Source organism: Carcharodon carcharias, chromosome 2 (assembly GCF_017639515.1).
Source record: "Carcharodon carcharias isolate sCarCar2 chromosome 2, sCarCar2.pri, whole genome shotgun sequence".
Classification (NCBI taxonomy): domain Eukaryota; kingdom Metazoa; phylum Chordata; class Chondrichthyes; order Lamniformes; family Lamnidae; genus Carcharodon; species Carcharodon carcharias.
The window spans coordinates 88,681,866-88,702,460 of NC_054468.1; the positions used below are offsets into that span (position 1 = coordinate 88,681,866).

The 20,595-nt window shown below is 44.7% G+C and overlaps 1 protein-coding gene across 2 annotated transcripts in view; it reads left to right on the top strand.

Moving 5' to 3' along the window:
• sned1 (sushi, nidogen and EGF-like domains 1) overlaps positions 1–20,595 on the top strand; it is a 229,237-nt gene that overhangs the window by 144,240 nt on the left and 64,402 nt on the right. For both annotated transcript variants that reach the window (XM_041181506.1, XM_041181515.1), the window contains exons 14-17: positions 118–234; positions 4,441–4,614; positions 13,930–14,043; positions 16,386–16,679. In XM_041181506.1, the coding sequence (XP_041037440.1) occupies positions 118–234; positions 4,441–4,614; positions 13,930–14,043; positions 16,386–16,679 (699 nt within the window). The remainder of the gene's footprint in view (positions 1–117; positions 235–4,440; positions 4,615–13,929; positions 14,044–16,385; positions 16,680–20,595) is intronic.

Consider the following 20,595-nt stretch of genomic DNA (forward strand, 5'->3'; position numbering starts at 1 on the left):
TATATGGAGGCTCTTACCCGATGATTGTGTCTGGTTGTCTGTTTATTCCTGTCTGACTGTGACCGCTTTTCATCGATTCGTTTGTAACAGAATTTTGTCCTATTCTTCCCTGTGTAGGTAAGCCAGACCCATGTTCATCAAGCCCATGCCAGAACGGTGGCACCTGCTTCCATTATATTGGTAAATACAAGTGTGAATGCCCTAGAGGATTCACCGGACGGCACTGTGACACAGGTATACTGACCACAGTCAATGTAAAAGTACAGCAACACAATGCCCTGTAACTCTTTCGAGTACAAACCCATTTCCATCTGTTTCAGATGAAGTTACATTGTTTCATAGTTTGCCATTGTGAGATTTGAACTCTTGATCTTGGGGTTACAAACCCAGTACCATAACCACTTGGCTATTGCCCTGTAATGTAACATTGTGCGGAATCTCGCTAGATCAACCCCATTGACTTCTATTGGATGGAATTTCACTTGGCCAAATCCCTTCCCATTTATTACTTTTATACAGGATCCCATTCCAAATTCTAAATTAGGACCAAATTCCTTCCAAATTCTAACCGATTCATTGTTAGAATCCCAATAGACCAAGGGCTGGATTTTACTTACAGCTCATCCCTGGCTGCCTGTCAGAAAAGGCAGTCATGATATTACACTGGGGGTGGCCTCAACAAGCTCAGCATGGGACTTCCACCCGTCAATGGAAGGAAGTTCCACCATCGAGAGCTGCCGGCCAATCAGATTGGCTGGGAGCTCTACCAATCTCATCAGTGCCAGAACTCAGTAGTGGGCACTGCTGGGATTGCAGACAGGTCCACAGAGAAGATAGCAATGGATCCCAGGCTCAAGTAAGTCTGGGCTTTTTGGGTGGGGAGGGATCGGGCACCCTGGGGGAGGAGGGGGTTGGGGCTCTGGATACCAGTGGGGGAGGCACAAAGGTGGGGTACTATCTTGGGTGGGGTTGCCCCCGATGCTCACAAGGCACCCCCCAAAGGCAGCCCCTCCATCCTTCCTGCTTTTTCACTAGAGCTGATAAAAAAACTGGCCTGCCCACTCTTGCCCGCCTTCATCTGCCAACTGCATTATGGCACGGGCAGCATAATACTCATGTCAGTTGGCTTGTTAACAAGCTCAGTGGCCGGTTAATGAGTTTTAAAGAAATGACAGGTGAGCTGCCAATTCCAATGCCCACCCGACTACTGTATCTTAGGAAACCTGCGTGTTGTTGTTGGTTTCACAACCTGATGTCATCAGGCCAGATTTTACACAATTGCGAAATGCACATGACCAGCTGTCTCGATTTGCAAGTGCAAAATCCTGGCTCAAATCTCTTCTAATTGACTCTCACTGTTAAAATTCCATAGACCAATCCCTTCCTACTGGCCCTCACTATATAGTATCCCAATAGACTAAATCCCTGCCCATTGGCCCTCACTGTATAGTATCCCAATAGACTAAATCCCTTCCTTCTCAACTGTCTTGTTTATAATTCCAATAGGCCAACCCTTCCCAATCACTCCAAACCTATAGAATCCACTAGATTTTCCACTTAACTCTCATTGTATCAAATCTCAGTAGGCCAAGCAATTAATTCGCCATGTTTTCAGAGGCCAGACAAGAATATCATGTTGAAACATGAATTTAGTTAAAGTGCCACTTGTGGCTTACATTTACCAGAAGTATTCCAAGGGCCTCACAGTCAAAACATGTCAGTCTTCGTTATTAGTTAGATTCTACCCTTTGGATACAGTGCAATTTTTGTACTTTGCTGTGGCAGATTTACTCAGGGAGATTATCCTCCAGCACAATATCAGCCAGCCACCAGAAAGGCAATAGCCTTGGCCCTAATATCAGTGTGGTAGGTTTCATTTCTTCATGATGTTGCTGGAAGTTTCTGCTGGTGTCTCAGCAATGGGGGACTTTTTGGGTCGGATTTTGCGGTTAGTGGCGAGCTAAGAGTGTTCGCTGCTGACCATGAAGTCACTCTCACTGAGAGGTCCAGTCACCTCCCTGGTAAGAACTTAGCTCTCTCACTGTACAATGGTACTGCAAGGTGATTGCAATGTTTTACACTGAGAATTCACAATATGGAGCAATCAAGCACATTCAAGGGTTTTCAATCAGCCAACCAGGAAACAAAAAACACTAAAATGAAATCACTTAACAATTTTTCTTAGAGCAGTTTAATGATTGGGGCATACACATGGGGCTGGATTTAACACTCTCCCCACCAACAGGTTTGAAGGCTGGGGGACTTGTTAAATCCAGCAGGCTGTCTGCCCGCTGCCTACCTGCATGTTTCTGTCAAATGAGGCCCTTAAGAGAGAAATTAACATCCACTTAAGGGTCTTATCCTGCTGCCACCAGAATTTGATCGACGGTTGGGACCCACGTCAAGTGCCAACTTAGGAGGTTTCCCTGCACTGGCCGGTAGCAGGCAGGGAGGGAGTCCCTCCTTAACAGGGCCCTTGGGCCCATCGGAGACCCCACCCCCACCCCACTCCAAGCTTTTACCCTTTCCCATGGCCTCTCAAACTCCACGCCCCCAGCCCCCTCACCCCGGCCTACTGGCTTGGCACTGACAAGACCCCAAACACTTACCTAAATCCTACTGCACGCCTCTGTCCTGAAGTACTGGAGAGCTGCTGGCCTCTTGTCAGCTGGCAGCTCTCTGAGGAGGGATTTCCTGATACCAGAAGGGCTGAAGTCCCGCCTCCAGCCTATTAATGACCAACTGTCTGTGGGGCAGCTGGTGTTCCTCTTGGCGGGTTCCCCCTCACAACTTTGTGGCTGGTGGGTGGGGAGCCTGGTATAATACAGCCCATGCAGTGAAAATAGAAGCTAACTCATTCTGCCAAAACATATTTGTTAAAAAATTCTTTGCTTAAAAAACCTAATAATGAGCACTAATGAATAAGTTAGCTGAATTCTTTGGTTTTAAAATGCTGAGATAATCCTCAGGTATGTGGCCAGTTTCCACATGTACATTGATCGTGCGTCAATTTACTTCAGCACCTCCTCCCTTCATTCCTTCACTACCTTTGTACCATCAAACTGCTCATCGAACCATCCCCCCCCCCCCACCCCCCCCGATGGGAAACTGACAAGATCGGATCAGACTGATTGTAAAACAGATCCAATCCTGTCAATTTCCCTCTGGCGGGGTTATGTTCTAACTTACCCACTCCCCAGCAGTGAATGAGCCATGGTTTTCTCTGGCCGATCATTGAGAAGACCATCTGGAGGATTTTTCCCTCTGCGGGGGCAAGCGGGAGCGGCCAATAAGCCAACCTCTGCCCGTGATTGGAGCCGGACCTCGATTTCACGCTGGTGCGCCAATTAAGGCTTGCCCAGTGTGAAACGTGTGCAGCTGTGCTCAGTGCTGCCTGTGTGGGGGGAGGAGAGCGAGCACGAAATTTGCGGGTGCGCATTTGATAAGCTCCCTGAGGCACAGAGCTGCCTCTAGGAGATGAATATTTTAAAACATCAAAAATACATATTTAAAAAATGTTATAAAACATGTCCCCTCAAGTGACTACATGAGCAGGGACATGTTATAAATGAAATTTAAAAAATGTTTATTTTTAGTTGCTGTTGGAAACCTCATCCTGCCTGTGGATGAGGTTTCCTAAAAACTGTAACGGTCACTTGGCCTTTTCGCCTGCCCGCCAACCGTAAGGTTGGACGAGAAGTGAAAAGTTTCTTTCACTTATGACTTTAATGGCTTTAATAGGCCTTTTAATTGTCAGCGGGCGCGCTGCCGACTGCCATGCACGCCTGCTGACCGAAATATCACGTGGGTATGCGATGACATCGGGACGCTCACCTGACGTCATTTTACACTCAGTCGGGTCGTGCGCGCACCCGCCCGCCGAGCTAAAAATTCTCCCCCGAACATCGTGTCCTTTGGTCCCTGATGTAAACCGTTGCCAACAACTCCATTATCTTCACAGGCCACTATCTCAAGTTGGGACCTCAGCGTCCCATTAGATCCTGAACTCCCCCTCCCCTTCCATCAGAAAGACTGCCAACTCCTATTCCATTTCATCACCTGCCTTCAGCCCTTCCTCTGCCCATTTGAACTGAGACCCTCATCTGTCACCTAAAGACTGGTCCTTACCCTCCATCAAATTCATCTTATCGAAAATCACTGCCCTTGTACCGGGACCAAGCCCTATTTGCCCCAGTCTACACTCCTCTCCAATGTTGGCTCTCACTCTCCTAAACCTCAAATTTTAAATTCTCATCTTGTGTTAAATTTGTACATGGCCCTCCCTATTTTTGTACCGTGCTTGCAGATCCTCCCTTAGACTGAATAGTAACTTTATCATCATGAAGTTGTTTCTGTCAGAGACCCAGCTCAGTGTTTGAAGGCCGTATGCCCACTTCATTTGCCTTTCTGCTTCAAAACCAGTGCATCCTGTCTCTTTAGAGGTGGACTGTGGGATCCCCAGTGAAGTGAAACATGCTGAGGTGCTCATCTCTTCGACCAAGTATGGCTCAGTCGCTCAGTACGTTTGTGAAGCTGGATACACAGTGCAGCCAAGTACAGGCGAGAGTACCTGTCGATTGGATGGAAGATGGAGTGAAGCACCAACCTGCGAGGGTGAGTGAAACAGACATACCACAGCCATGATGAGTATTCCCCCTGAAAATACATTCAGCTGCCTGAAAATTATAAAGCGGCAGATAGCTGGATGTGAGTTACAGGCTGCAATCTAATCGAGGGATTTGAATAGTTTATGCATTGAGTAAGGGATATCGGGGAGTAAGTTACAGGCTGGAATTAAATCCAGGAGTTCAGGTGGTTTAAATGTAGAATAATGGATACCCAGGAGTGAGTTACAGGTTGAAATCTAACTGGGAGGCTCAGATGGCTTATATATAGAATATTGGATACCCAGGAGTGAATCTAATAATGGGGTCTTGATCTCTCCATCTCAATCCCTTGAGAATTTTGGGCTTTCTGCTACAGGTGCCATGTACACATTACAGTCATTAGTTTTCTCAACTCCTGCTTTGCCCACCTCTACCTAAACAATTTCTAAACATATTAGGCAGGCATTTGTCAGCAGTGTCTACTGTCATATATTTTTGCCTATTTATACCTCTATTAAAGCAGCAATCTGACTTTGTCTACTTTTTACGTTATTGAAGAATGGATTTTCAAGAATTTTGACTCTGTTTGCGTCACATTTTTCTTGCCCTTTTACCCTGACTGACTCCTCTTTCTTAATCTCTAGTACATTTACCAAAGTGATGGGGAGTTTACTGGGTTGTGCTGCCACCCATGGGTTTATCAGGCTCTGCAGGGCTCACATTATTTTATTGGGCTTTACAGGGTTGACACGGCAGTACTGGGTCGAGGGGGCGCCCAAGAGTTCTTGGGTTTTGTGAGGTGCAAGGGAAAGATTGGACATAAGAGCAGAGAAAATAGGAACAGGAGTAGGCTATTCACCCGTCAAGCCTGCTTCACCATTCAAAAGAATCATACTGATCATCTACCTCATCTCTACCTTCCTGCACTATCTTCATGTCCCCTGATTCCCTTCGTACCCAAAAATCTTTCACCCTCTGACTGGAATATAGTCAGCTGAGCAGCCAGAGCTCTCTGGGATGGAGAATTCCAAAGATTCACAACCCATTGAGTGAAGAAATTTCTATTCATCTCAATCTCAAATGGCCGACCCCATAGTCTGAGACTGTGAGCTTGTGTTCTAGATTCACCAGCCAGCAGAAGCATTTTCTCAGCGTCTACCCTGTCAAATCCGTTAAGAGTTTTAAATGTTTCAAATTGATCCCTATATATAAAGCCAAGTAAGTTCAATCTCTTTATAGAAATTGACCTCGTGAACTTTTGCCACACTCCCTCTCAGGCAAGTGTATCCTCCCTTGAGGGAGAAGACCAAAACTGCAAACAGTATTCTAGGTGTGGTTTCAATAAGGCCCTATATCATTGTAGTAGGGCTTCTTTTATACTCCAATCCTTTTCTAATAAAAGATGACATACCATTTGTCTTTCTAACTGCTTGCTGTACCTCTATGCTATATTTCTGTGATTTGTGTACGAGGACACTGAGATCCCTCTAAATACCAATGTTTGCCAGTCCCTCAAGATTTTAAAAATACTCTGCTTTTCTATTTTTTTCCTACCAAAGTGGATAACTTCACATTTCTCCACATGATATTCCATCTGCTACCTTGTTGTCTACTCATTTGACCTGTCTAAATGTTTTTGAAGCCTCGTTGCATCCTCTTCACAGCTTGCTTTCCCACCTAACTCTGTATCATCAGCATTGGATACCTCTCTTTAGGTCCCCTCACCTAATTCACTAACAAAGACTGTAAATAGTTAAGGCCAAAGCACTGATCCTTGAGGTACAAGGCTAGCTACAGCCCACCTGTGTGGAACTGACCTGTTTATTCCTACCCTCTGTCTTTTATCTCTTAACCAATCCTCAATCCATGCTGATATATTACCCCCAATTCCATGAGCCCTAATTTGGTGTAATAAACTTTTTTGTGACCACTTATCAAATGCAGACATACCACACCCATTTGTCCGCCCTTCCCTGCCCTGCTAGTTACAAACTCAAAGATCTGAATTTTTTTGTTCATCAGACAAATGGACCTGGAAGCAGACAGGAAATGGGCCTCTGACCACAATCGGCCCGTGACCTTGATTTCACGCTGGCTGGCCAATTAATGGTCAGGCAACGTGAAACACTCACTGAAATGCTCAGCGCTGCTGGGGTGGGGGCAGGAAGAGGGCGGATGCTGCTGTAACTGAGGGTGCGGGTGAGCGCTTCGAGAGAGCTCCCTGAAGGCAGACAAATGTCCCAGGGAGCAACAGACTAAAGGACGTGACAAAAATGCTGCAAAATATGGCCAAGCAGCACAATCAAGCACCTGAAAGCATACCTCCAGATATCTCTTTTCATTTTATTTCCCCACGGAGATTTCATCTGGCCCTGGGTCAAGGTTTGAACAAAAATGTGAATGCTGCCTGGGAGAATGGCTCATCCGCCAAGTGTAAAGGTGGTCCGGGCGGGTAAAATCACTGCTGATTGCATCACTAATGGGCTTAATTACCCACTTAATTGTCGGCGAGCTCACTACCAACTGTGGCCCGTGCCTGCCGAGCAGAATAACACACAAGTGCATGATGACGTTGGGTCACTTGCCCAACGCCATTTCACAGCGGTTCAGGTTGGGTACGAGTCCACCCCTGAGACATAAAATTCTGGCCAAAATATTCTAACGGTTTTTGGAAACGTGATTTTCTTTTTCTATAAATCCATATTGATTCTGCCTAATTATTCTATAATTTTCTTGCCTATTCAAACTATAATTTTCTAAGTGGCCTGTTACCACATAGCTAATAATAGATTTGAGGATTTTCCCTAGTGCTGATGTCAGGTCAACTGGCCTTTGGTTCCTGTTTCCTCTTTCCTTGCTTTCTTGAATTTGAGGGAGATGGTGACATCGTGTAACATCACTGGACTAGTAATTTGGGGTTAGGGGTTTAAATCCCACCACAGTATCTGGTGGAATTTAAATTTAGTTAATAAAAAACAAAAGTCTAGAATTGAAAGCTAGTCTCAATAATGGCGACTGTGAAACTATCATTGATTGTTGTACAAACCCATCCGATTCACTAATGTCCCTTATGGGAAGTAAATCTGCCTTCCTTACCTGGCCTGACCTACAGGTGATTCCAGACCAATCGCGAAATGGTTGACTCCTAACTGCCCTCTGAAATGACCAAGCGCGCCACTCAGTTCAAGGGCAATTAGGGATGGGCTACAAATGTTGGCCTTGCCAGTGACATCCACACCCCATGAACAAGTAAATTTTTTAAAAAGCATGATTACATTTGCTACTTTTTAATCCACAAGGACTGTTCTAGGGAGTTCTGGAAGATCAAAACCACTATCTCTGCAGCCTTAAAACTGTAGCCCATCAAGCCCAGGGGATTTCTCAACTTTTACTCCTATTAATTTCTCCAGTACTATTTCTTTACTAACTTCTTTGAGGTTCTCATTCTCACTAGATCCTCATTTCCCCACTACTTTTGGATTTTTTTTTATCTTTTACCGTGAAAACTGAAAGGCCTGAATTTTCACTCCCGTAACGGGAGCGCAAAGTCGGGAAAATCCCTGACTCCACAAACTTGACTCAGGAGAAAGTGCCTCAGATGGTCAGATTTTCATTCCAGGGGGTGGGAAGATGTTAATAAGAGTTGGACCTACTGCCCCTGGAAACAGTGCAGAGGCAGCCACAGGGGCTGCAGTGTGTTGAGATCGGCTGTGCGAAAGGCCAGCCTTGGTGCTCTGGGACGTGTAAGATAAAGATTAAAACAAAAAACAGCCCTCTATCTCTCAACTCTGACACACTGTCACCATCTCACCTCCACCACACACTCCCCATGCCCCGTCCATGTCAACTCAAGCCTCCACCAACCCGTCATGTCTCTTCATACCCCTATGTCAATCTACCCACTCCCTAGGCCCTTTATAGCTCCTATGCCAACTTAATGGCAGCTCATACCAACCCATACCCCCATCCACCACCCTTTTCCCTTACACCTTCCATGCCATCTCACCCAATATCCACCATGAGCAGACCTCAGAACGTTAATTTAGTTCATCTCAGCATGGGTCCTAAGTGCCTTTTGATAACTTCACTCTCATTGATAAAAACTAACTCTCATTGATAATAACTCATTCAATATGTTTAACTTCCTTTAACTAATGAATCTCTTATAAAAGCTGACATTTCTTTCAAGTACTTAATCCTTTATAAAACAAGCATTTATATTAATAGCTTCACATCAGAGACTTGGAACTGTAAATCAAGCTGTGAACTTTTTTTTTATTCATTACAAGATGTTGGCTTCGCTGGCTAGACCTCATGGTGATAAAGATAGGTTGTGAAATCAGTCATGCAGCACAAATCCTATACTGATAACCCTCAGGCTTAAGTCAACAGAGTGAATTAAAAAGCACTGTTTTTTAACTGCAGTCTGTTTTCTTTTTCAAAATTTTAAAAGACAGGAGATTTAAATGCCTTGACTGCTCAACAGTTCCAATGAGGTTATCCACTTTTTATACTCATTCATGCCAACTTTTAACAATCCCAAAGAGCACTTGACCTCTCCCAAAGGGTCTTGTCTCTCCCAAAGAGGTCCCTGGACCTATCAAAAAGGGTACCCTACTTCTCCAAAATTGTACCCTACCACTCCAAAGAACTTTGGTGGGTATCTGGTTCAGGGGCAGGACTTCCAGATTCAAGGCTCCAGCGCCATTTTGGCTATGCTGGAGATCCTCTCCGTTTTGCGAAAATTGAGGCCAAAGTATTTGTTAGTGTCTGTGCCATTTCTTTATTCCCCATCATAATTTAGCCTCTGCCTCTCATGGATACATATTTACTTTCACTAATCTCTTCCTATTTAGATACCTGTAGAAACTTGTACAAGGTGGCTTTATGTCTCTTGCTCCTTTATCCACATATTCTCTTTTCTCTTTCCTTATCAATTCCTTGGTCCTCCTTTTGTTGAATTTTAAAATCCTCCCAATCTTCAAGCTTATTACTCTCTTTGACAACATCATAAGCATCTTCCTGTAACCTAACATAAACCTTAACTTAAAACAAAAACAGAATTACCTGGAAAAACTCAGCAGGTCTGGCAGCATCGGCGGAGAAGAAAAGAGTTGACGTTTCGAGTCCTCATGACCCTTCAACAGAACTGAGTGAATATTAGAAGAGGCGTGAAATATAAGCTGGTTTAAGGTGGGGGGGTGGTGGGGATAGAGAAGTGGGGTGGTGGTGTGGTTGTAGGGACAAGCAAGCAGTGATAGGAGCAGATAATCAAAAGATGTCGCACAAAGGAACAAAGAAGTGTTGAAGGTGGTGATATTATCTAAACGAATGTGCTAATTAAGAATGGATGGCAGGGCATTCAAGGTACACTCTAGTGGGGGTGGGGTGGAAAGACTAGCAGGGCATACAAGATTTAAAAATAATGGAAATAGGTGGGAAAAGAAAAATCTATATAAATTATTGGAAAAAACCAAAAGAAGGGGGAAGAAACGGAAAGGGGGTGGGGATGGAGGAGAGAGTTCAAGATCTAAAGTTGTTGTATTCAATATTCAGTCCGTAAGGCTGTAAAGTGCCTAGTCGGAAGATGAGGTGCTGTTCCTCCAGTTTGCATTGGGCTTCACTTGTTAATTATGGTTAGATCCATTTTCCTATGGAGATTTTATTCCATAAGGGAATGTGTATTTGACATAAGTTATAACTTAATTCTTTAAATGTATGCCAGTTCTACCATCATAATTTTAACAGTCCCCCAATTTACTTTAGCCATCTAGCCTCGCGCCAACATTGTTCGCTTTGTTCAAATTTAGGGGCTGGAATCGCACCCCCCCCCCCACCCCCCCCCCCCCACGGTGTGGGGGGGGGTTTCCCCAAGGTGGGGCCAGCAAGCCATTGAATTCTCCATTTTACATCAGTGGATCCAGAAGATTCTGTTGGCGCAAGGAGCTGGAAAACTCCAGCCAAGATCTTAGTTTCTGACTTTAGGAGATCACTTTCAAACTCATTGGGCTGTAACTTCCTCAGAGTGGCAATCAGCGTGGGATTGTCATTCCGTGCCCCATTACTTAGATTAAATTTCTTTTGTGCCTGTCTCACTCGACCTTACAATTTGGGCTGAGTGAGGTCCAGGCAACACAATTGTCCTCGAGGCCCAGCACTGCAGCTCAGCGGAGTTGGATTGAAGAAGGACATGGCCCTTTTTTACAGCACTAGCTGCCTTATGGTAAGTTACAAGGCCCATTGAAATTGACAGGCCAGGGAGAAAGTAAGTATGTAAGGTAAGTGGATAGGATTTGGGCGATGGGGGCGATTGGAGGTCCGGGGGATGGGGGCGTCGCCGGTCGGGGAGGTGGGGGGTATCGGCAGGCTGGTGGGGATCAGAGATCGGCGAGGGTGGGATCAATGGCCGGTTGGGGGATCAGCGGCCAGGGGGCAGAATCCGAGGTCGGGGTGGGTCGGACCTTGGGGTGGTGGAGGGGTGTCGGACCTTGGTGGGGAGTGAGGGGTATGACCTTGCGGGAGGGTGGGGGTCGGACCACAGAGGAGTGGGGTGTTCAGACCTGCAGGGAGTGGATCAGAACTTCAGGGGCGGTGGGTAGGAGAGGGGAGGGAGTCAGCCCTCGGAGGGGAGTTGGGTGGGTTGGACAGGGCCGGGGGTGGTGAGAGTGGGGGGGCGGTGGTTGTTGGGGGATGTCGGGGGAGTCTGACATTGGCAGGGGAGGGAAGGGGGTTTGAGACCCCGGGGGTGGGGTGGGGGGGTTGGGGTGGGTGGCGGTTAGGAGGGTTGGAGGTTGGTGTGGGGTTCAGGCCTGGTCGGTTCAGAGGCCTGTGTGTGAGTGGGTATCGGATCTGATTGGACCTGCATGGAGGCTGGGGGTGATGTTCACACCTCGTTTGGTGGATGTGGGGAAAGGTTGGAGGTCAGGAGGGTTGGGACGGTTCGGGGGTGTGGGGTGTGGTTGGGCCTGCAGGGGCGGGGTGTGTTCAGGTGGGGTCAGACCTGTGGGGGCCGGGGTCACGTTGGGCGGTTTGAGTCCAGTGGAGAGGGGGGTGTCAAGCCTGCAGGAGAGGTAGGTTAGGTTGGGTCAGGGGCCTTGGGTCGGGTCGGGTCAGGCATGTGGGGGGGTGCGGTGGGTGGGAGTGGGGGAGTCCCATGCCCGTGGGTGAAATCCCTTGGGGGGTTACGGGGGTTAGGTTACGGTGTGGTTAACTGGGGGTTGGGAGGAGTTCCCTGGCGAGGTCCGGGGCGTGGGAAGAGTGCCCCAGGGGGTTGGGGATGTGGGCGTTGTCCCGTCGGGAGGGGGGGGAGGGGTCAGTCTGGGTCTTTACAATAGTTACCCAGAAGTTAGAAGAGGTTTTAATTCTTCTAACTTTCTCTGGGTAACTATTTGTATAACATAGCTGGAACCATGTGAAGTTCGCAATTTAAATCATTTTTTTCGGATGGTCCCCAGTGCAGGGCAGATGCCCCGAGGAAATTGACGCTTCTGGGCAATTGCTGTGCAAACTTTACCTGAGAAATTCCAAGAGGGTTTCCCCAGTGCATCGTTGGGGTAACCCCCCCACCCCAGTTTGACGCTGGAGAGCTCTGAAGTTACAGTCCAATATAAAATTCCATCATATTATGTTCACTCTTCCCTAAAATTATTAACTAACCCTTTCTCACTGCACATTATTAAATCTAAAATAGCCTGTCCCCTAGTTGATTCCTTGATTTACTGATCCAGAAAACTACCCTGTACACATTCCACAAACTCATCCTCCACACTATTTCTGCAAATTTGGTTTGCCCAGCTTATTTTAAGATTAAATTCGCCCACGTTTACTGGATTACTATTGTTACATACACCTCTAATTTCTTGACTTATACTTTTCCTGACATTACAGCTACTTCCACCTATGTTTTCTGCACCTTAATGTATCTTAGCTCTACCCAAACTTATTCTACAGCTTGATTCTCTGATTCGGATATAAGGCCTTTAGCTTTAACTTTTTCCTATTTTTCCCTGATGTCGCCTTGGTCATTAATGCCTCTATTATCATTATTAAGCTCTGGGTCCTTCCTGACCCAATCTCCTTATTTTGACCTTAATCACGACTCTCTTCAACAGCCTTGACATTTCTCTGACTGCTTTTAATTTTACCCAAACTCACACATGCTGCACTTGCAGAGTCAGACCACTTGCACTGCCATTCCTAAATAACCTTGTTTCATTTTTTCAATTAATTATTCGATGTATTTAATCAATTTAACCAAATGCAGTGATGCCCCAAACAGTCAAATAGCATATCAAAATCCATTGTTTGCACCATTCAGCTGAAATGCTGAAGGCAATCAGCATGACATAGTGGAATGCCAGCAGCAGTCATGGTTTTCCAAAGAATGGAGAAGGTTGGAAAGTATCAATGCTGTTAACATTTAAACTCTCTGGGCGGGATTTTCCAGCCCCACCCACCGCCAGGATCGTCCAGTCCCGTCGAAAATCAATGGACTTTTGGCTGTCCCACCATGGCGGGGCCGGAAATTCCTGGCCTCTGTCCTCAAATATCAATGAATGTTCCTCACACCCTGTTTGAGTGGCGGGGTGTGTAAGGATGAGATTAACACCTTTGTGTGCAAGTGTCAGAAAGCGTACACTGGATCAGTTTGTCAGTTAGGCAAGAGGTTAGGCTGCAGTCTAAGAACCAAAGAATTGGCCAGCTTTCAGGTGATTAAAACACATCAATTCTGCTTGATAATCTTTTTTAACTATTTGCAATATTTCATGACAGTATCTAATGATGAAGTAAATGAGACACAGGGTAAAGCCTTTTCTGCATTGTTTCAACAAGTATTATTGGGTAAATCATAATACAGGTTACATACAGAATAAAACTCCCCCTACAGTGCCCCATTGAACACTCAGAGGGTTAGACATAGCACACATTAGATACGGAGTAAAACATCATCCACACTTCTGTAAACAGTGTTTTCGAGCATGGGGGTTAAATTTTATTATAATACATTGTATATTGGGAGGAACCTATGATGCCAGTTTAATATCAACTGAAAAATCAGATGGAGCACTAAATGAGTAGAAATCTGGCATAATTTTCCCAATCAGCTACACTCATTCCTTCACCTTATCTGATCCAATTAGATTCTAATATGCAACCTATTGATTAATATTAGAATTACAAATCAGCACAATTCCATTTATATCTATGAGTTTGCAGTCTTCCTCACTCTATGTGGTTGGAATTTACACTTCACACATTTTCCCAGTGTGCCAGCACTGATAATGGTTAAGTAATGTTGTATTTCTCTGTGTTGTTCTGCCAGTTGTGAATCCTTGCCTTCTAAGCCCCTGTGGTGCTCGTGGTTTCTGTCGCACTGTAAATGAATCATACATCTGCACTTGCAAAGTCGGATACTCAGGAAAACACTGCGATGCAGGTAAGGGGAAAACACTCACCATAGAACCATTTAGACAGGTGCAAGCCAAGCAGGAGTGTTAGAATGCTGATACAAATGTGAGTGGAGCTGGGAGTGATGGATAATCAGTACAGGTGTTAGAGGAGGTGGAAGTGATGGATAATCAGTACAGGGGTGAGAGGAGGTGGGAGTGACACACCATGAGTACAGGCATGAGAGGGGGTGGCAGTGATAGACAATCAGTACAGGCATGAGGGAAGGTGGAAGTGATGGACAATCAGTACAGGCATGAGGGAAAGTGGATGTGATGGACAATCAGTACAGGCATGAGAGAATATGGGAGTGATGGACAGTCAGTACAGGCGTGAGAGGCAGAGTAGCGACAGACAATGAGTACAAGCGTGAGAGGAGCTGGCAGTGACAGACATTCAGCACCATTGGAAGTAACATAGTATAAAAAGCAGGGCCTACACCCAGATACAGCAGATTGCCTTTGGAAAGTCAGCATTGTAGAGCCAGGCAGGTCAAAGCATGAACTTGTCAAAGACCTGCCCAATTTTTTTCTTGAAATTTGCTGTGCCTGGATGATCCAGTACACCCGGCTGCAAACTGAGGAAAATCTTCTCCATTATCTCTTTCAAAAAGGAGCTGAATAAAATTTGATTGGGAGAGAATTACAGGCTATAGGGATAGAGTAGTGTTCAGTAGGAATTGCTAACTAGCCACACATGAGGCTACGGCGACATCAATTTAGTCCCAGGCACTAATTTTTGTAGAAAATGCATCACACACACTTGTACAACACAGATACTTATAATGTGGATATTTACCTTACAAAAATCTACCAGCGTTCAGTAACCAAAGAAGTAAAGCATTCACAACAATCGAAAAATTTGCTGACTTAGCTTTTTACCCTATCAGATAACCAACAGGAACATAAAAGGGTTAAAGTTCAAATACATAGGCCATGTGATTGGAGCATTATAATCATGCACCCAACCACCTCTCCATTATTATTTTTTCATTAATCATAAACGTAATTAGGCACATGTGTCTAGTGACTAAAGTATTGGACAACACTGGGACACTGTGTATGGAACATGTGGTATTGTGGTTGGAGGGAGGAAGGGTAACTGCAGCAGGCCAAGGTTGAATAGTGGAGAATGAACATGGATGAATGTTAAGAGCTTTGCTTAAATAGCTTTGGGAATCAGGAATAGTTATACAGCACACAAGTGAAGCGATGCATCTTGGAAGGAAGAACAAGGAGAGGTTATATAAAATAAATGGGACAATGTTAAAGGTTGGAGGGAAGAAACAAAAAGAGAGAAAGACTAGAAAAGACCTCAGGATATCCTGAAATGCTTTACAGCCAATTAAGAACTTTTGAAATGTAGACAGTATTGTAATGTAGGAAACGTGGCAGCCAATATGTGCACAGCAAGCTCCCAACGTCACCATTATGATAATTGCCAGACAATCTGTTTTTGTGATGTTGTTTGAGTATCCGCACCCACTGTGCTGTTAGGGAGAGAGTTCCAGGATTTTGACCCAGCGGCAGTGAGGAATGGTGATATATTTCCAAGCTAGGATGGTGAGTAGCTTGGAGGGGAACTTCCAGTTGGTGGTGTTCCCAGCTGTCTGCTGTTTTGTTAGAGAAAATAAGGAGAAACTGCTTCCAGAGGCAGAAGGGTTGTTCAGCTCATTAACAAAAGAATTAAAGGAGAATTGACGAGACCTGTTTTTAAACGCAGTTATGATCTGCAGTGGACTGCTTGAAAGGGTGATAGAAGCATGTTCAATTATAATTTTCTAAAAGGAATTGGATATATCCTCAAAAAGGAAAGAATTTTCAGGACTTGGGAAAGAATAGGACAGCAGAACTAATTGGATAGCTCATTGAAACAGGCATGATGGGCTGACTTCTATGAACAATTCCACAGGAAATGAAATGGGTGAGATAGAGCCCCTGGTGAGGTAGATTGCACACGGGCTTTGGAAAATTAAATACGTGGTGTAATGTCTATGTTAGGGTAGAGCTGCATATGGGCTGTGGAAGAAGGTTAAATGGGAAGGTCGAATTGATAATGGGGCAGATTGTACATGTAAAAGGCCTGTAAAAGGAGATTAAATGGAAGGCAGGGCCTCCGTTGGGATGAAGTATGAATGGGCTGCAGAATAAATGGGGCTGTTACAACAAATCGCCTTTACTCCTTCAGTACTTTACTCCCCTCTCGATGGAAATGGCAGCAGGGTGGAGGTCACGGCAGAGCTGTAGAGGAAATGTAAAAGAGTGACTGCTGTTGGCTTGTTCTCAGCGAGCACTGCCATTCTGCTCATTCCTCTTCCATTTTGTTTCCCAGAACTTGCTCCACCAGCAGCACTGAAGGTGGAAAAATCAGAAGGTACTGAGATTGAAATCTCGTGGCTTGCCCCCGGGATCGACAGTGCACAGGAGCTGATCGATGGCTTTGCGGTAACGTACACGTCCTACGATGGGAAAGTGCGCAAGACTGATTTTGTCGACAAAAGTAGATCACAGCACCGGCTGAGGCCATTATCCCCAGGCAGACTTTACAACATCTCTATTTTCTCAGTCAAACGTAACGCCAATCAGAATGACATCAGCAAGCCTGCTGTGCTCCTTGTGTGGACAAGTACGTATGTTCATTCCACACTGTGTTTCCACATTCCTTCATTATTCCTTTTTCTCCCAAGAAATCCAATCACTACCATTTTCACCCATTGGTAACTTCAGACAAACTCCTAGTTTGTCATTCCTCTGGCCTGTCCCTTTAAGAGAACTGGCACAAGCCACAGGATGTTTTGCATTTTGCAAGCTCCTTTTATGTGCAATGGCATTTTGTAATTGTATGTCGGAATGACACACACCATCCTTTTTCACAGGCCTCTGATACTGACTGGCTGGCTGACTTAGTACCTATAATTAAAGAAAGAATTTCATTCATGCTATGCCTTTCATGGCTTCAGAATACCTTGACGCACTTTACAGCAGTGATTTCGAATTGTAATCACTGTTTTAATATAGGGAACTGTTGCTACCAGGTGGCTCACAGCAAGGTCCCACAAACTGAGACATGATGATCAGGTAGTCTGTTTCAATGGTTTTGGTTGAGAGATAAATATTACTCAGCACAATGGGGAGAACTGCTTTAATCTTCTTCAAAATCATGCCATGGGATCATTTATTTGCAGGTAAATGGGAAGACTGGAGCTTGCATCTCTTCCAAAAGCTGCACTTCTGACAGTGCAACTTTTCCCCAGTGCTCAGCTTACACGTTCAACTCTCTAGATTGGGACATGAATCCATGGCCTCCCGATTCAGAGGCAGAGTGCTGCCAACTGAGCTGCAGCAAGTACATTCCAATCTGTAAAGTTCCCTAACAAGAAAAAACTTTGATTTGACCTGAACCTACATTTACTTAACAAATACATTTTTATGCCTTAAAGATACACTGTGCATTACATGATTTCGTGTCGCTGTCCTGGTAAAACATATTTGACATAGCGGGCTCAATTTTTGTGGATTTGGGGCAACTCTGAAGACCTTTAAAAAGGTGGATGGAACCCAGATGCAGAAATCCTGCTCCCATTTCTGACAGATCTAGTTTTTGCTGGCAGGGATAAGGGGATAGAGCACGAATCACACAGAAGGGAAATAGGGACCCAACAGGACCATTTGAACTTAGTGCTGAGTTCAAACATTGGCTGTTCCAAGCACCTTATCCTGCAGTTTAGAAGTCACAAATTGATGGAATAGACATGAACACTTTTGAAGGGCCTATAAGATCTGTTTAAGTGTCATGATCTGAAGTTTTTTTCAACCCTCTGCTCTTTAAATATGAAAAAAGGCTTAAGCTGTCAGTTAGAGTTAAAAAAAAAACTGTTTTGATTGACAGGCCATCTGGTGTAGGTTAGAAGAAAATATTAGCATCTGTTCGTGAAGTTTCATGGAGGTCTTGTTTACATTTCCCAATGATAAGTATTTATATCATTGTGAATGCTTGGTTGAATTTCAAAAGCTATTGTCATCTCAGCATCGGCTTCTGAGTTCATAGTTTGATTCACATTTTAAAGAGGCAATTAAAGGATTAAAAGCAAAAAACTGCGGATGCTGGAAATCCAAAGCAAAAACAAAAACACCTGGAAAAACTCAGCAGGTCTTGGAGCATCTGTGGAAAGGAAGACAGTTAACATTTCGAGTCCAAATGACTCTTCAACAGAACTAAGTAAAAATAGAAGAGAGGTGAAATATAAGCTGGTTTAAAGTGGGAGGTGGGGGACAAGCAGAGCTTGATAGAGGGCCAGTGATAGGTGGGGATAACCAAAAGATGTCACAGACAAAAGGACAAAGAGGTATTGAAGGTGGTGATATTATCTAAGGAATGTGTTAATTAAAGGTAGAAAGCAGGACAAGCAAGGTACAGATAGCCCTAGTGGGGGTGGGGTGGGGTGAAGGAATCGAAAAAGGGTAAAAGGTAGAGATAAAACAATGGATGGAAATACATTTAAAAATAATGGAAATAGGTGGGAAAAGAAAAATCTATATAAATTATTGGGGGAAAAAAATGGGGGGATTGGAAAAGGGGTGGTGATGGAGGAGAGAATTCATGATCTAAAATTGTTGAACTCAATATTCAGTCCGGAAGGCTGTAAAGTGCCAAGTCGGAAGATGAGGTGCTGTTCCTCCAGTTTGCACTGAGCTTCACTGGAACAATGCAGCAGGCCAAGGACAGACATGTGGGCATGAGAGCGGGTGGAGTGTTGAAATGGCAAGCGACAGGGAGGTCTGGGTAATGCTTGCGGACAGACCAAAGATGTTCTGCAAAGCGGTAACTCAGTCTGCGTTTGGTCTCTCCAATGTAGAGGAAACCGCATTGGGAGCAACGAATGCAATAGACTAAATTGAGGGAAGTGCAAGTGAAATGCTGCTTCACTTGAAAGGAGTGTTTGGGCCCTTGGACGGTGAGGAGAGGGGAAGTAAAGGGGCAGGTATTGCACCTTCTGTGGTTGCATGGGAAGGTGCCATGGGAGGGGGTTGAGGTGTAGGGGGTGATGGAGGAGTGATCCAGGGTGTCCCGGAGGGAACGATCCCTGTGGAATGCCGCCTGGGGGGTGAAGGGAAGATGCGTTTGGTAAAATTAAAGGATTAGTTGTCTTTGATGTTAATACTGCACAGATCAAATCCCAGAGTAAAACCTGGCTTGATAGATCCTAACTTTATTTTTTAGAAAACTGTGGAGATCAGATACTGAACAAATTCTCAAGAGTCTGCTGGTGTACTTTTAACACAAGGGATAAAACTTTTATTAAACAAAAAAATGAACTATATTACACTAGACAAAAAATATTGGAAAGATTTCAGTACAAACGCCTGAAAATGATTCAAACTCACACTATTCCTTTTATCAAAGCATTACCTTTACAGACACAAAACCCCAATGCAGATTTACCACTATCTCAATGCCAAGACTTCTTGCTTGGGCTGGCCCAGTTGCAAACAGTTTTTCTTCTGGTAGACTTCTGAGCATTCATTAGATGATTTTTCCTTAGCTGGTATCTCCCCATGAGACACCCAAATACTGCTATTCAAAGTCATTATTAGTTCAACTTCAGAACAAACACATGAGTTCCTTAAACTCGGTTCCCCAGCAATCATGCATGGTTTCTTACTATAGAGTTTAGAACTTCTGCCTCCACTCTCTGACATACACACACTGACTGAAATGTCCTTTTGTCTTTCCCTGTGTCTCTGTTTTCCTGGACCCCTGTTGCTAGGCAACAGCACAGCTTTTTCTAAGTTAAACTTAAAGTTATACATTGTTCCTAACAATGTGTGGCTGAATAAAGGGTTTGTTTTTATTAGAACTTAACCACTTGAGAAGATTTAAAAGCTTTGAATGGATTTTGTGAATGGGAGCTTTTTTTTTTAATACCAAATGTGTATGAGGGAGTGCTGTAATAGATTGTTAGACTTTTTTTTCATCTCCATGTGGCGCCTGAGGTCTGCCCATGGTGAAGAGGCTATGGAGGCAACATGTAAGGTAAGAGGGGGTAAGGGGAGTGGGTACATGGGGGCATGAGTTGACATGGAGGTGGCATGATTTGGCATGGGGAGTGGGAGGGGTGAGGGTTAGAGGGCCTAACAGCTTCTAAACCATATGGGATGAAGCCCCAGAGAACAGAGGGGGCCTTCTACCAGCCCGCCTTGGCACTCCCCCACCCCCCCAAAGGCCGTCTATTATCTGCTTCCGGGATCGACAGACCCAGATCTATCCTGCCCGAGTCTCCCTGGAGTGAAAATTAAGTCCAACTGGGCCTTTTAAACTGAGCAAATCAGTAATGAAATTCTAGCCCCACGTGTGCAATGGCATGGGAGATCAGCCCAAGTATGCTTATAAAAACAATACATCTTCCACAGATTTGGTCCATCACATCCAGATGTTGCACTTTATTCGTCAATATTAAAAGAGATGGAAAGCTAGTCATTTAATGCTGCCAGCCTCCGACCCAAAGCCTGAAACACACAAGTATTTTCCAATCTGCACAATA